The 13,988-nt window shown below is 53.7% G+C and overlaps 8 protein-coding genes across 8 annotated transcripts; 5 read left to right on the top strand and 3 right to left on the bottom strand.

The window, feature by feature from the left end:
* Positions 1-158: 158 nt before the first annotated feature.
* Aud_003776 (uncharacterized protein) lies at positions 159-1,099 on the top strand (the record flags this gene model as incomplete). Its single annotated transcript, XM_043288723.1, has 2 exons — positions 159-514; positions 562-1,099. The coding sequence occupies 2 exons, from the start codon at positions 159-161 to the stop codon at positions 1,097-1,099; spliced, it is 894 nt and encodes a 297-aa protein (XP_043144658.1).
* A 589-nt stretch (positions 1,100-1,688) lies between these two features.
* On the top strand, positions 1,689-3,220 carry Aud_003775 (DUF895 domain membrane protein; the record flags this gene model as incomplete). The annotated part of the gene is made up of 4 exons (XM_043288722.1): positions 1,689-1,770; positions 1,815-2,856; positions 2,902-2,998; positions 3,044-3,220. 4 exons carry the CDS (start codon positions 1,689-1,691, stop codon positions 3,218-3,220), a joined length of 1,398 nt encoding a protein of 465 aa, XP_043144657.1.
* A 133-nt stretch (positions 3,221-3,353) lies between these two features.
* On the bottom strand, positions 3,354-4,307 carry Aud_003774 (acylglycerol lipase; the record flags this gene model as incomplete). Its single annotated transcript, XM_043288721.1, has 2 exons — positions 3,354-4,172; positions 4,233-4,307. The coding sequence occupies 2 exons, from the start codon at positions 4,305-4,307 to the stop codon at positions 3,354-3,356; spliced, it is 894 nt and encodes a 297-aa protein (XP_043144656.1).
* Positions 4,308-6,119: 1,812 nt separating this feature from the next.
* Positions 6,120-7,183, top strand: Aud_003773 (glycoside hydrolase family 75 protein; the record flags this gene model as incomplete). Its single annotated transcript, XM_043288720.1, has 4 exons — positions 6,120-6,458; positions 6,505-6,641; positions 6,689-6,837; positions 6,882-7,183. The coding sequence occupies 4 exons, from the start codon at positions 6,120-6,122 to the stop codon at positions 7,181-7,183; spliced, it is 927 nt and encodes a 308-aa protein (XP_043144655.1).
* Positions 7,184-7,469: 286 nt separating this feature from the next.
* Positions 7,470-7,849, top strand: Aud_003772 (thioredoxin family protein; the record flags this gene model as incomplete). Its single annotated transcript, XM_043288719.1, has 2 exons — positions 7,470-7,492; positions 7,540-7,849. 2 exons carry the CDS (start codon positions 7,470-7,472, stop codon positions 7,847-7,849), a joined length of 333 nt encoding a protein of 110 aa, XP_043144654.1.
* Positions 7,850-7,915: 66 nt separating this feature from the next.
* Aud_003771 (alpha/beta hydrolase) lies at positions 7,916-9,093 on the bottom strand (the record flags this gene model as incomplete). The annotated part of the gene is made up of 3 exons (XM_043288718.1): positions 7,916-8,078; positions 8,133-8,892; positions 8,937-9,093. 3 exons carry the CDS (start codon positions 9,091-9,093, stop codon positions 7,916-7,918), a joined length of 1,080 nt encoding a protein of 359 aa, XP_043144653.1.
* Positions 9,094-10,207: 1,114 nt separating this feature from the next.
* On the top strand, positions 10,208-11,479 carry Aud_003770 (putative multicopper oxidase; the record flags this gene model as incomplete). The annotated part of the gene is made up of 1 exon (XM_043288717.1): positions 10,208-11,479. One exon carries the CDS (start codon positions 10,208-10,210, stop codon positions 11,477-11,479), a length of 1,272 nt encoding a protein of 423 aa, XP_043144652.1.
* Positions 11,480-11,730: 251 nt separating this feature from the next.
* Aud_003769 (uncharacterized protein) lies at positions 11,731-13,636 on the bottom strand (the record flags this gene model as incomplete). The annotated part of the gene is made up of 6 exons (XM_043288716.1): positions 11,731-11,855; positions 11,920-12,322; positions 12,381-12,891; positions 12,936-13,020; positions 13,071-13,255; positions 13,317-13,636. 6 exons carry the CDS (start codon positions 13,634-13,636, stop codon positions 11,731-11,733), a joined length of 1,629 nt encoding a protein of 542 aa, XP_043144651.1.
* Positions 13,637-13,988: the final 352 nt, after the last annotated feature.

The following is a 13,988-nucleotide window of genomic DNA, read 5'->3' as shown; positions in this document are numbered from 1 at the left end:
TGATGCTCACCTCGCAGCCATGACGTGCTGATCTGACAAATGCCTACCCCGCAAGAGAACTTGATGAACTTGATCATATAAAACCAGTTGAATAGGAATGGCTGAACTGATACCATCACTATTCATCAAATTCAGAAGCAATTGCAAGAGACATCGACATGGCATCAGCAGCTGTTCAACTCCCAACTATCCACGAGCCTCAAGCTCAGAAAACGTCTCTCCTTCCGACTGCAAACGCACCGCATCATGTGCAGACCACACTTAACTTCCTGAAAGAGAACGAGGACGGCTCTCCCCCGGCTCCATCCTACGTCGGCAAGCCAGAGACCTACTACCGACCTTCAGTAACGCTACCTGTTACCATCCACGACGTCAGTGGCCATGAGCTAGAGTACACACTGGACAAGAACGGGTTCCAGTTCTACTACCACGAAAGCAAGGAGAAGGACTTTCTCGACGATGAGAAGATCAAACAGGAGTACTATGCCGAGGTAGAGCAGCTGCTCAAAGACGCGTGAGTCACGGATGCCCTCGTCAATAAATGACACTGACAGGAATTAGCACCGGTGGCTCCAAAGTCTTCATCTTCGACCACACGATCCGCCGCCAACCCAAAGACGAACGCAGTCCCGCCGCTCAACTCCGCGGGCCCGTCCAGCGCGTCCACATCGACCAATCCTACGCAGCAAGCAAAGACCGCGTCTCCTACCACCTCCCCGACGAAGCCCCCGAACTCCTCAAGGGCCGGTACCAGATCATCAACGTCTGGCGGCCGATCCGAACTATCCTCAAGGATCCGCTGGCCGTGGCAGACGCGCACTCCGTCCCGGACGATGACCTCGTGCCGACAAAACTCATCTACCCGAACCGAGTGGGCGAGACTCTCTCGGTGAGACCGAATCCGGGCTTCAAGTGGTACTTCCGGTACGCGCAGCCTCCGGAGCTGGTGACGCTGATCAAGTGCTTTGATTCCAAGACGGATGGGCGGGCGAGAAGGGTGCCTCACTCTGCGTTTGTTGATCCGGCGACGGAGGGAGAGGCGTCAAGGGAGAGTATCGAGGTTCGGGCATTAGTCTTCCATCCCGAGGATCGTGAGTAGATTGCCTTGGGTCTGGTCCTGCCAGTCAGACAAGGAGATTCATACCATAATTTTCCATTCTTTCTTGTGGCCTATATGACAATGTGATTTAACCAACTGTACTGTCCATAACTTCTGAGATAACTTCAAATAAATGAGCATATCCCTGAGCCAGATGCAGCCACCCTCAGGCATGCACTATTCTGCCAGTAAGGAGACAGACCAAGCCTCGTAATTTTCACTTTAAGAATTCACTCATAGGACAGAATCAATTGTTACTGAACTGTTGACTGGACTACGCTCCCCTCACATTGATCATCCCTGCTAAAATGCCGTGCGAGCACGTAATCCGCCTTGCGAAAGACAACATTACTTCGAACACTTAGCTCAGAGATTTGGCCATGATTAACTTTGACGCAACACAACTGTATCTGTCAATTAAGATTTCGTCTAAATTACCTTGTCATGATAGCTCCACATGGTTTGTTACTTGAAGAGCAACAATCTGCATTGATGCTTCGTGATATTCGCCATCGCACGCTAGACATATAAAGCAGTGCATACCACACGAACAAGGTCATACATCATCTGGGACCCTAACAACATCAAAATGGCCGCGCTCGAGAAAGAAGTCCGTCCCACAGACGAAGAGGTTGCGCGCAGCCCATCGCCAGAACCAAAGAAGTATCCAGGTATGTCACCCCTACAGTACGCTTGTCCGTCTCTAACGAATCAGTCAAATGGTACCGCTCAACCTTTTATAATGCCCTGATCCTGGGTATCTGCAACTTCCTCGCCCCCGGCATCTGGGGCGCGATGAATTCGCTCGGCGCCGGGGGTGCAGAGAAGCCCTACCTCGTGAATGCCGCCAACGCACTGACGTTCTGTCTGATGGTTGTGACCTGCTTCTTCGGCAGTGCGGTTGTGCGTCTTGTCGGCATCAAATGGACCCTCGTGATCGGGACAATGGGTTACGCCCCGTATGCTGCAGGGCTGTATACGAACAACCGCTTTGGGAACGAATGGTTCGTCCTTCTCGGCGCGGCACTGTGCGGACTGTCGGCCGGGCTCTTCTGGATGGCGGAAGGGGCAATTGCGCTGTCGTATCCGGAGCCACACAATCAGGGCCGATTCCTGGGATTCTGGCTCAGTTTCCGTGTGGGCGGCCAGATCCTGGGCGGCGCTATCAACCTGGGAATCAACTCGAGCCGATCAACGGCCGGAAGCGTGTCGTACTCGGTCTACTTGGTGTTTATTGCGTTACAGGCTTTAGGTCCTTTCGCAGGCTTGCTCCTGAACAAGCCGTCGCAGGTGCAGCGAACGGATGGTCTCCCCGTCCGACTGCGCATCTCGCACAGTCCGCTGTACGAGCTCAAGGCCATGGCCAAGTTGTTCGTCCGGCGAGACTTCCTGTTGATCGTCCCGCTCATCGTGCAGGCCGTGTTCACCGAGGCCATTATGTTCACGTTCCTGTCGTTGTGGTTCTCCGTGCGGGCTCGTGCCCTCGGCTCGTTCTTGTCCGGGATCATCGCCGTGACTGTGGGCAATCTGCTCGGCGCGTTCCTCGACAGTCAAAAGCTGTCACTGCGGTCGCGAAGCCGGGGAGCCTTTTTCGTTGTGCTTGGTCTACAGGGCGCATGGTGGGTTTGGGCGACGGTCATCGTGACCGAGTACCATCGTACGCTGCCGACGTATGACTGGGCGGATGCTGGGTTCGGACGAGGCTTTGCGCTGTATTTGTTCTGGGTTGCGGGCTTTCAGCTCAATTACATGTATCTGTATGTGCCTTGTCTCCGTCCTTGAATTCGTACTAACAAGGTTAGTTTCTTTGTCGTTGGTAATCTGGCCTCAGATGAAGAAGAGGTTGTACGGATGGCCAGTCTCCTGCGGGGAACAGAGTCGGCCTCGCAGGCTGTATCGGTATGTCCACTTTCACCGACGATTAATCCTTGCTAATTTCTGTAGTATGGTCTGGACAGTGTCAAGATCATGAGTTCTGTTGGCAGCACCTACCTGAATTTTGGCTTGTGGGCTATCGCGCTGCTGCCTGCGTGGCTTGTGATCAAGGAGATTGGGGTGTCGCTGGGGGATAGGAAGGTCGAACGAGAGACTCGGCGGATTGACAGTGATTCGCAAGAATAAACATGTATTCTCTATTAAGAGGTATATATAGAATGTCTGACGAATGGCACGGCTAGCTCAACACAATAACGAAGCGCATCATATATATGCAACAATATCAACAAGCAGCAGATCATATCGACGGGTATTCAGACTACACTCTCGCTAAAATCCACTCGGCAATATCATCGGCAAAGACCTGTCGGTTCTCGGGCAGGTCTGCATGCAGCAGATGACTCCATCCCTCGTAGGACTTGAACTTGCGGTCGGCGACCTTGCCAGTCTGCGCGTCGAACCAGTGCTTGCTGGCATCATAACTGGTAACCTGGTCTGCCGTCCCATGAGCCACATACACGGACTGGACGCCATCATTGAGCACCAATTTGCCCGAGGTCAGGTTAGCCGCCCGGTCGAGCATATTGGCAAACATTTCCAGCGTGCCGGTGGTGTGGTTGTAGGGATCCTCCTTGAGCGTCTTCTGCACGACGGGATCGCGCACAATCGTCTCGACCTTCAAGGGCTGGACGAGTTGGAACCGCGGTAGGAGCCGTCCGGCGAGCCGACCCAGGAACACGGTAATGATACTGGGTTTCTGTTTCGGGTCGAGCCCGATGAACGGGGCCTCGAGCATAATGCCCCGGAGTCGGGAGACGAGCTCTTGATACTTAGGCGTCGAGGCTAGCGTGGCAACCAGAGCTCCGCCCATAGAATGGCCCATGACAAAGACCGGGACATTTGGCGGAACCTCGAACTGGGCCTCGATGAATGCTGCCATGTCGACCAGGACGGCGGCGGTCGGGCCTGTGTTTCCACGGTCGGCTTTTGTCTGGGCCGACCGACCCCAACCACGCTGGTCGATTCCCGTGCAGAAAATGCCACGGCGGACTAACGAGGGGAACAGATCATAAGTATTGTTGATGTGGTCACTGAAACCATGAAAATGGATCAGTTTTGCGACCGGCGGGGTCGTCGGCTGTGGCAGAGATCAGTTTAGCGCCAAGCACGGGCAATGACAGGGAGGGAGCAAACGGACAGCCCATGTTTTCTGGTAGACCTCTAGCCCATCAGGGAGCTTGAACTGGCTTTCGGTGATGATGACGTCGGGCATCTTGCGGATTTGATGCGTTTCTGATGGACGATGCGATGAAGCACTTGGATCAGAAATAAATTGAAGCTAATCTGGGGTATCTCGGCTCTTTCTCAGCTGCTGATGCTGGGCGAGATCCGAGGCTGTCCACGGCACGTGCAAGGCGCAGTCACGGGACCCATTGCTGACGTATCAGGAGCAAGATCCATTTCGGGGGAAATTGTATGCAGGAGGGAGAATAATCGAATCTATATACTATTGCTTCCTTTCTGCAGAACAGATGTCTACCATTATTCAGTTCTGGCTGTGGGTCGATATATATCTTGCTTGAGCCAGGGTCGATTTGTTGACAAATAAGCTTCTGTAAACTGGAGCCGTCTTTTGCTCCTCAGGCAGCCATGCGAGCATTGTTTAATAAAGACAAAAAGGCTTCCTTGTCGTCTCGTTCTAAAGATGGAACTGTATCTTCGAGTCTCCGAGTCGGTACCAGGTCATCGTAGAGGAGTTTGCCTGCCACAGTATGAATCAGCAATTGCAAAATGGACATATTATTGCTCGCTTACCTTGGTCATCAAAAAATGGTCCACCAAATAATCCTTATTATTCTTGTATATCCTGTATATCATGCCCCTCTCGTCTGTGATGGCTGGAGATTACTCAAAGAATCCACCATTGCAAGCAATGGGATGTACCAAGTTGACAGGCGAACAGATCGACAGCTTGCTCTGGGGCCGACTAGGTTCGGGAATCGGGCCCATCATTCATCAAAATCAACCAATTAACGGACCCTGTTCTTCTAAATCCCCATCTCACCTTGATTGCTGAGCAGCGCTTTTGCCCAATAATACCTACGGGTATTCCTCATGGCATTTACCAGAAAATCATGCACTGTGCAGCTACCGGCGAACTGGCGACACAAGCCCGGATTCCCATCAGACATTGATTATCGGAATTGGGACGAAAAAAGAAGTGTACCAAGCGTAGGGTGACTTGGTATGCTCCTGATGAACGATATGACGGACTCATTATGATTGGCAATGGATCTTAGCTAATCTTGGCTGTCTTAGCTCATTCTCAGCTGCTCAAGCTGATGGGGATCCGTGCACCGCGCAGTCACGGAACCAGATGGCTGACACATGAGATGCCTGCTGCAAGATCAAGTAAGCCATTATGCCAGCATTACCAAAGAATTACATTTCTTGAGGGCTTGCATACCGATGGGCATGGAAGATCTACTATTGCTCTCTGTTCAGAACCGGTGCCTTGCCCTCTATTAACGTAGTTCTGGCTGTCGGGTGGATGTATATTCCCGCTGCCCCTATTCCGTATACCTTACGAGGTGTATCTCGCTTCAAGAGGCAGCTGCCGATACCTTGACAAACAAGCTTTTTCCCGGCAGATCAGAGGAGTACGGTACGAGCAAATGAATACTGTTGCCCGGTGCCCAGTGTCCACTGAGAATTCTTCAAGGAAGCATGCCATGTGCAACCACCGGCGAACTGGCGAAACAATTTCCGGGTTCGCCGTCTGTAGAATATGGGAATGGGGGCGAAAATGGGAATGCTACGCTGACCAAGCCGAAAAGGCGTTTTTTTGAGGGTTCACTGGCATCAAATCTCAAGTGAAACATCTAATCCCCAATCAGCGGCTGGATCCGCTTCAGCCATGTTTCAGCCAGCGGGCAGCCACAACACACTGCTATTCTGGCTTCAATAGCAGCTTCTAGCCTCTGGATACGCTATAAAAAGGCACCATATACCCAATCTTTGGCCATGACCAGCAGACAGACATCACCAAGGCACTCCAGACCCTAATACCCTTGGATATACCAGCATGCCGTCCAAAACCATCATCAGCCAACTGGCCCTCTCACTGGCTCTGTGCAACTCTGCCTTGGGCCAGGTCGTCAATGGCGCCGACTACAACAAGCCTAACGGAGGACCTCCGGCCAGCTTCTTCGCTGCTGCATCGACGATGCCTGTGGCAGCCCTTCAGGCAGCGGCCGCCAAAGCCACCAAGGTTCCCAGCCTGGCCACGTATCCTGTGAGTCAGGATTCTGGTGCGGCCAAGTCGACCATCCACACCGACTGGGCGTCATTCGGTGAGGGCGCCTCCATCTCGTGGATAGCCGACATGGATGTCGATTGCGATGGGCTCAATTCTGGATGCCAGGTGGGTTCTGACCCGCGCATTGACAACTCGTTGCTGACCCAAATAGGGAAATCCGGATGGACAACCGCAAACCAACTGGGGCGCCCTGTCTGCATATGAGGTGCCCTTCATCGTTATTCCGGACAAGTACCTGTCGGCCAATACCGGCGCGCTTCCTGGCAACAACATTGCTGCTGTGATCTGGTGCGTCGCGTCCTCGTCCGTTGATGCGACACTACTGACACGTCTAGCAACGGCAAAATGTTCTACGGGATCCTCGGAGACTCCAACGGTGACAGCCCCCAGGTCACCGGCGAGGCGTCCTGGTTGATGGCCCGGACCTGTTTCCCCAGCGAGGGCCTGAACGGCAATAACGGCCACACCGGTGTCGATGTAACCTGTATGTTCTTTCCAACCATCGGTCTTCCAAGCTAATACAAGCAGACATCGTCTTCACTGGCAAGGATGCAGTGCTCCCCAGCAGTGCCTTGAACAAAAACTACATCACCAACTTTACCACCCTGCGCAGCATGGGCGACAAGCTCGTCAACGCGCTGGCGTCCAACTTGGGTCTTTCGGGAACTCCGCCCACAAAGACCACTACTCTGGTCACATCGACTACGACCAAGCCGACATCTACCGCTACATGCTCCTGGGCAGGACACTGCTTGGGCGCATCTTGCTCCAGCGACGACGATTGCTCGGACGACTTGGTTTGCAAGAGCGGTTCCTGCGCTAATCCATAGGCTCGTGGACTATGATAATGATGATGATGTTTTGACTTGGCTGTAGATAGGAAAATGGATTGAGAGTTTGTCTAGCTATTGTCCATACCATGTGTATAGTAATTGCATATATTTGGATGCAGTGTTTTGTGCATAGTAATGCATGATTACTAATGTTGATGACTCAGTCGGTGCCTTAGTTGTGATGTCATGCCTCGGGCAGCAACAAGTTCCTGTATGATCATAATCATCTCCTTCTTCCCCTCAACCACCTTACTCTCTCTACTCCAAAATCCGTACAAGCACAATGGGCGTCGAAGAGCTAAGCAGGTATGTTACCCATCTACTTAAATAGTCTTGCATTAACAGCATCGTAGTCTACAAGCCTTCCGGTCTGCCGTTGCAGACAACATGCTGGTGCTGGTCGACGCGTACGCAGACTGGTGTGGCCCATGCAAGGCCGTTGCTCCCAAGGTGGAGCTGTTCAGCAACCAGTACGCCAATATCAAATTCTTCAAGGTCAACGTCGACAAAGTCCCCGATGTTGCACAGGAGTTGGGAGTGTCGTCCATGCCCAGTTTCTATCTCTTCCGAGGGGGCGACTATGTGGATAAGGTGGTCGGCGCCAATCCGGGGCTGCTCGAGACCTCCATCAAGAGACATGCAGAGACGGGGGCCCAAGGCTAACTGACATACACTGATCATGTATATACCTGAATGTCACTATTCTAGACGAGTCAACCCCTAGGTTTACTACTTTGTTTTGATCTCAAACACCCCCGTAGCAGCCGGCTTGCTCAACGCCCATTGCACTCCATGCGCCATGACCGAATCCCACCGCTTGCATTCAGACAGCGTCGCGTGCGCTCGGAAACCGTGCGGTAAACCAGGAAAGACATGAACGTCAGTGGGAACCCTGCTGCAGTTAGTATACTGGCCCACAATGGGCTGCTGCTCGTCTCCAACTCACCCATTATCTGTCAACAACTTGGCAAAAAACAGCCCTTCATCTCGGAGTGGATCCAGGCCGGCGATCCCGAACGTCGTAGGAGGCAATCCCCGAACCTGTTCCGCAGTGGCATTTCCCGGGTTGAGCGTCAGGTCTGTCTCGTCGCCCTTGGTCTCCAGCAGGCCCATGAAAAAGTTGATCCGTGTCACCGGCAGAATGGGCGCATGCTCGCTGTCCACGTAACTGGACAACTTCGGATCCTTGAGGTATTTCAGCTGCGGCGCATAGCGGCCCGGGCCCACCAATGCTGGGATCATAAGCACCTGTCCTTTGATTTTGGGTCGTTTGGCCAATTGCTCGTCTGTGCCCAGGTGCTGCGCCAACGTCAGAGAAGCAGTCATCCATGCGCCAGCGGAGATGCCTCCGACGACGGTATTGTCGCCATCCCCACCCAGCTCCGTCAGATGGTCATGGACCCAGTGAAAGGCGTCTGCGGCGTCGTTCCAGGGGATGGGGTACTTGTACTCGGGGGTATGGCGGTAGTTGACATTCACCACCACGACAGGAGTGTTCTCCTTGGCCAAAGTAGCCACGACTCGGGAACAAATGGCGTCTTCCGAGGCTAGAGTGCCAAACAGAAACCCCCCGCCGTGTAGATGGATGTAGACTGGGAGGCGCTGTGAGGACGGCACACCGACAGGACGGTAGCTGCGTACTTGTAACGGGAAGCCATCCCTTGCTGGGACAGAATAGTCCTGCATTGAGACTTGCGATTGCAGTCCTGATCGTGTCAGTAGATGCATTCCGTATGGCAGCCTAACCTACCTTCATTCACCATGGCGTTAGCGGCCCTCTCCTCCCGAGCTCGGTTGATCATCTCTTTCATAGCATGGACATCCAAGTCCGTGGCCGGAGGTGGAAGGGTCTTCTCCAACGCAATCCATTCTTCCGTAGGTATACTGTATTCTGAGTAGTCTGCCATCTTCCTGTCTGTACAGTCGTCAAGGATCAATGTGAGGTATTCGATAATTGAGGGGCGGGCACACAGCAGCGGGGTTATATTCTATAGCACGGAGATGATAACCGAACGCCGACAACAGAAGCCGATTGGCGTTTCTCATCTCATGGCTTCTTTGGATACAGAATATTAGTGGAATAGAAAAGTAGCCGAGGTTACTCCGGTAGTCTATACTTTGAGTGATTACATCCTGTATTAACCTTTTACACTCGCTCTGGAAGGCTATTCCATCCCAACTGCTGCTGTCGTGCCTCCAACTGGTAAGACTACTCCCGACATCCATCGGGCCTCCTACCATCGCGACGAGCGTATACACCATTCTGGACAGGCACAATTTGCTCGGACGCCGTCTTTGCATGATGCGCCGCCATCGCGCGGGTCATACTGACAATTCCCCCTTGGTAGTGGGATACAGATGCGGCGCGCCACCCTTTAAACCAGCCGCACTGCCCATGTTGACAATACTTTTGCGCTAGATGGTGGCGTTACCGTGACTGTTCCTGGATTATTCGGAGGTTGCATTGACAAGGCTAATTGTGCTGACCGCGGACATGTATAACATGTAAAAGTAGTTGGGGGGAGGGGGGGTGTTTCTAACGAGGGCTGCTTCTCGCGACGGCGCTCTATACCCTCAATCCAAACATCAACGGCGTAACAATATCCTGGATAATCTTCTGAACAAATCAAGAATTGCCATATCTTGGTGATTTTGTCAATGCAACCTTCGAATAATATGAATGGATTGGCATTGTCGCGGAGACTCTCTGCTCTGGGGATAACCGGAGGAAAGACAGCGGATCTGGCGAGATGCGACGTTGACAGGACGGACCCTGGTGCCACGTCTTTAAACTACAGCTCACAGAACTCTGAGTACTGAGAAGAAGTCAACAAATCTGAATGGCACAGACACAGCTCAAGTATCGCGGACGTTATAGTCCGCGGAGTTGCTCAACTTTACAATCGCCGGAAATGAACTCATGACATCACCCCCCGACTACTATATACATGTCCACGGCCAGCACGATTTACCCCGATATTCAGACTCTAGAGACCAGTTCGAAGTGAAAACAAATCAAAAATGCCCAGATATGCATTGTTTGGGAGACCGTGGCTGGGACAGGGCCCTCCATGGGAATGGATGTTGATACCAAGGTGTAGGCCAGCCCTGAGAAAACCGCTGTCGACTGGGGCGACAGCAAAGCCAACGTCGAAGCGGCCAAAGGAGCGTCTACAAGTCTGGCCATGGTTGGCTGTTCCTGTCCTCGGAGGCACCTTGCTCTTGTCAGTACACAAGCGGCCTATCCAACTGGAAACAGACACATCCCTTCAACAAGTCTACCCAACTGGCGAGGAATCTCAAGGCGATATGCGTAGTCTACCCAAAGAGGACGCCATTCTGACCACTGCGCCTAACGTCCCTCCCCCAATCACTCGGACTCACCCGGTTCTTCTTCACGTCCCATTGATAACGTCCACCAGAACGCGCCAACTCACCAGTCAATACAAGTACGACACATGGACCTTCAACGGCAGCGTCCCCGGCCCGTTCATCCGGGCGCGCGTAGGCGACGTAATTGAGCTATCCCTCACGAACCACGACCGCACCGGCAACCCGCACAACATCGACTGCCACGCCTTCACCGGCCCCGGCGGCGGCGCGGCCGTCACCACCGCCGAGGAAGGCGAGGCCAAAACCGCGCGGTTCAAGCTTCTCTACCCTGGTCTGTTTGTGTACCACTGCGCCGCGGCCCCGGTCCCCGTGCACATCGCCAACGGCATGTACGGGCTGATCTACGTCCAGCCCGAAGACGGCGATCTCCCCGCGGTGGACAGGGAATACTACGTCATGCAGAGCGAGTTCTACCATGAACCGCCGGAGATCGAGGAGGACGGGCGGCGCTCGTCTACGGTCGAGTTCTCGTACCCTGCCGCGCTGCACGAGGAGCCCTCGGCGGTAGTCTTCAATGGGAGCGAGTCGGCGCTGACGCGGGACCGCCCGCTCAAGGCGAAGACGGGGGATTCGGTGCGGATCTTCTTTGGGAATGCCGGGCCCAATCTTACGAGTTCGTTCCATGTCATCGGGAGCCATTTCCACCAGGTCTTTCGGGATGGAGGGGTGGTTGATCCCCCGGCTCGGTTGTTGTCGACGGTGGGTGTGCCGCCAGGCGGTGCAGCGATTGTCGATCTGAAGATGATTGTCCCGGGGACGTATACGCTTGTCGACCATGCGATATTCCGGATGGATAAAGGCGCGGTTGGGTATTTGAACGTGGCGGGTGCGCCTCGTCCAGACATTCTTTATAGTGAGCTGCCGCCGGAGCCTTGTGTAGGGTGTAAGCTGCACCCGTAGGATCTCAGGTGCTGCCGGTATTGCGACAGGCAAACAGCCATTTCTCTGTTTCTCACTTTCTCGTATCAACGATATCACCGTGGAACATCTATGTCTTCTTTTGACACTGTTAATCCTGTAGACCAACGCATATCTAGATGATGTCTGTATGAGATACTCGAAAAGCATGTATGATTTGCGTATGGACAAGAATAATCATGGACACTATGCTGCCGAAGCCATAGTCTGACCAGCCTAGATTCACAAGATGGCTAGAAAGCCCCCTTTCCTGGAGTCGTGTCGCCGTGCAGTGCAGCACAGCCCTCCTGGTACACAGTCGGCTTCAACAGCTGCGCCCGCGTCTCATTCTTATATGCAAGTCCGATCAGTGTGTTCTCTGGTTAGCATTGGCATTAGCATCCCATCTCATATTCAACCGGTGATTCAGATCATTCACTTACTGTCAGCACAATATCTCGGCCATCCAAGGTGATCTAACCCCCGCTCTGGATCCGTCGCAAACTTCACCCAAGCAGACGAAATATACCTGCTTGTCCGCTTCTCCACAGAAGAATCAGGGATGCCGGTGACATTCTCGGCCGTCCCAAAGACCATATGCAGATCGGCACCGTGATAAGCCCCGCTGGTCGGATACAGTCTCAGATTCCAAAAGTCGCCAAAGTACCGCGCATGCCAAGTAGGGACCCCGTGTGCTGCGCGATCGACCGCCGCTTGGCCGGTCGGACAGGTGAACGCGGCCAGGTTGAACCGGTGCCATTCCTCGTCGGTGAGCGAGACCTTCGCAGCAAAGGCGTTAATGCGGTAGTAGCCTGCTTCGTTGTCGTTGCTTGTAAAGAGGTATGGCTAGCTTCGTTAGTGTGATTTGCTTAGGTTTGGGACTCACGTTTATGGAGAAGCTTACCGCTTTGATGAACTTGCCCTGCGCGGAGCGTTCGGCGTAGTTGTCAAACACCGTGACCCCGTCCACGGTAGGATGGAATTGGGGTTGAGGAAGCGCGGGGGAGGGAGCGAAGGGGACCTTTTTCACGGCCCCGAGGATTGCTTGGAATGACTGCTCGCGCAGACACTCTACCACACTGTCAATGGGGTCAGTGCTGTTGCCGCAGCCTAGAGTGTTTGAGACGTGATAGAAGTAACTGGCGGATTCCTCGGCCGTGTTGGGCTTGAGGCTCAGCGCGGTACCGGAGTGGGAGATGAGGCCGCGGACGAGCGGCTTCTCCGTCCAGATGTACGAGTAGTAGTCGACCGAGGCGCCTCCGGCAGACTGTCCGAAGATGGTGATGCGGTCAGGGTCGCCTCCAAACGCGGCGATGTTGCGATGCACCCATTCAATGGCCATGCGCTGGTCCAGCAGACCCACGTTCTGGGTAAGGCCAGGGGCTCCCGAGAAACCAAAAATGTTCAACCGGTAACTGTCCGGTTAGTCTGGCACGATGGACGGGGGCCAATCACTGACTTGAAGGTGACCACGACGACATCATTCTCAGCGACCAAGTTCTCGCCGTCGTACATGGGGCTGTGAGCTCCACCAACGCTGAATCCTGCGGTCGTTAGTAGGTGCTGTATATGACAACAAATGCGGTGAACATACGACCACCATGGATGAAAACCAACACCGGTTTCAGCTTGCGTGTGGGCTTAGTCCATACGTTCAAGTAGAGACAATCCTCACTCTGGGGAGTCCCTAATTGTTGAGCAAAGGTTCTGATAATGGTTGGTGCTTGCAGCGTCAGGCCGGGGAAAGGCGGGACACTTCCAATATTGGCGGGACAATCCCTATCACAGCAGTCAGATACTGAGCACTCGGATTGTCTCCGGGGTCACACACGGGCTCTACAAAAGTGTTAGTCTGTTCCTGGAACCCTGCATCATGCGGCATACATAAGCATTGGCAAGGACGGTGCCATTGCCGCGGTATTGGACCGGAGGAGCGAATCGGAGGTCTCCCGTGGGCGCAGCAGCATAAGGGATCCCCAGATACTCGAACACCCCCGGTCGCGATGCAACGTGTCCCTCAATCAAGCCACTGCTGGTCCGTACCCGAGCGCCCGCGGCATCGCGCTGGAAGTGGGAGTTGGGTGGTAATTGGGCATATGCTGGTGTAGAGGTGGCCAAAAGGGCAGCACCCAGGGAGATCCAAACGCTGAAATGAACCATGGCGAAACCCGTCCAGGAAAAAAGCAATTAACGACAAGGATTGCACAGGTTGAAGAGATTCCACAGGATTGCATCAGAGCTATGTTAATATATTATTGGGATATTACTCGTATTCCAATTATTATCCAAGGCGTCGATCCAGCCCGAAACGGGACAATTCTCCGCCAAGTGGACCGATGGAGCACAGCTAGGCCAAGCCCCTTTCCACTTGTTCAATAGCAAACGGACCCTGTCTCGGAGCAATTAGAGTAGGATCCAATTGTCCGGTGGGCGTCGTGGAACATCCCCGATCAATCCACCCGCGCAGCTTTCCATGGCTCGTAGCCCGATCTGCTCGGCCTCGCTTCGAAGT

The sequence above is a fragment of the Aspergillus udagawae genome, assembly GCF_001078395.1.
Source record: "Aspergillus udagawae IFM 46973 DNA, scaffold_2, whole genome shotgun sequence".
In the NCBI taxonomy this organism is placed as follows: Eukaryota; Fungi; Ascomycota; class Eurotiomycetes; order Eurotiales; family Aspergillaceae; genus Aspergillus; species Aspergillus udagawae.
The sequence above is the reverse complement of the archived record's forward strand: the minus strand, read 5'-3'. Positions and strand labels throughout refer to the sequence as shown.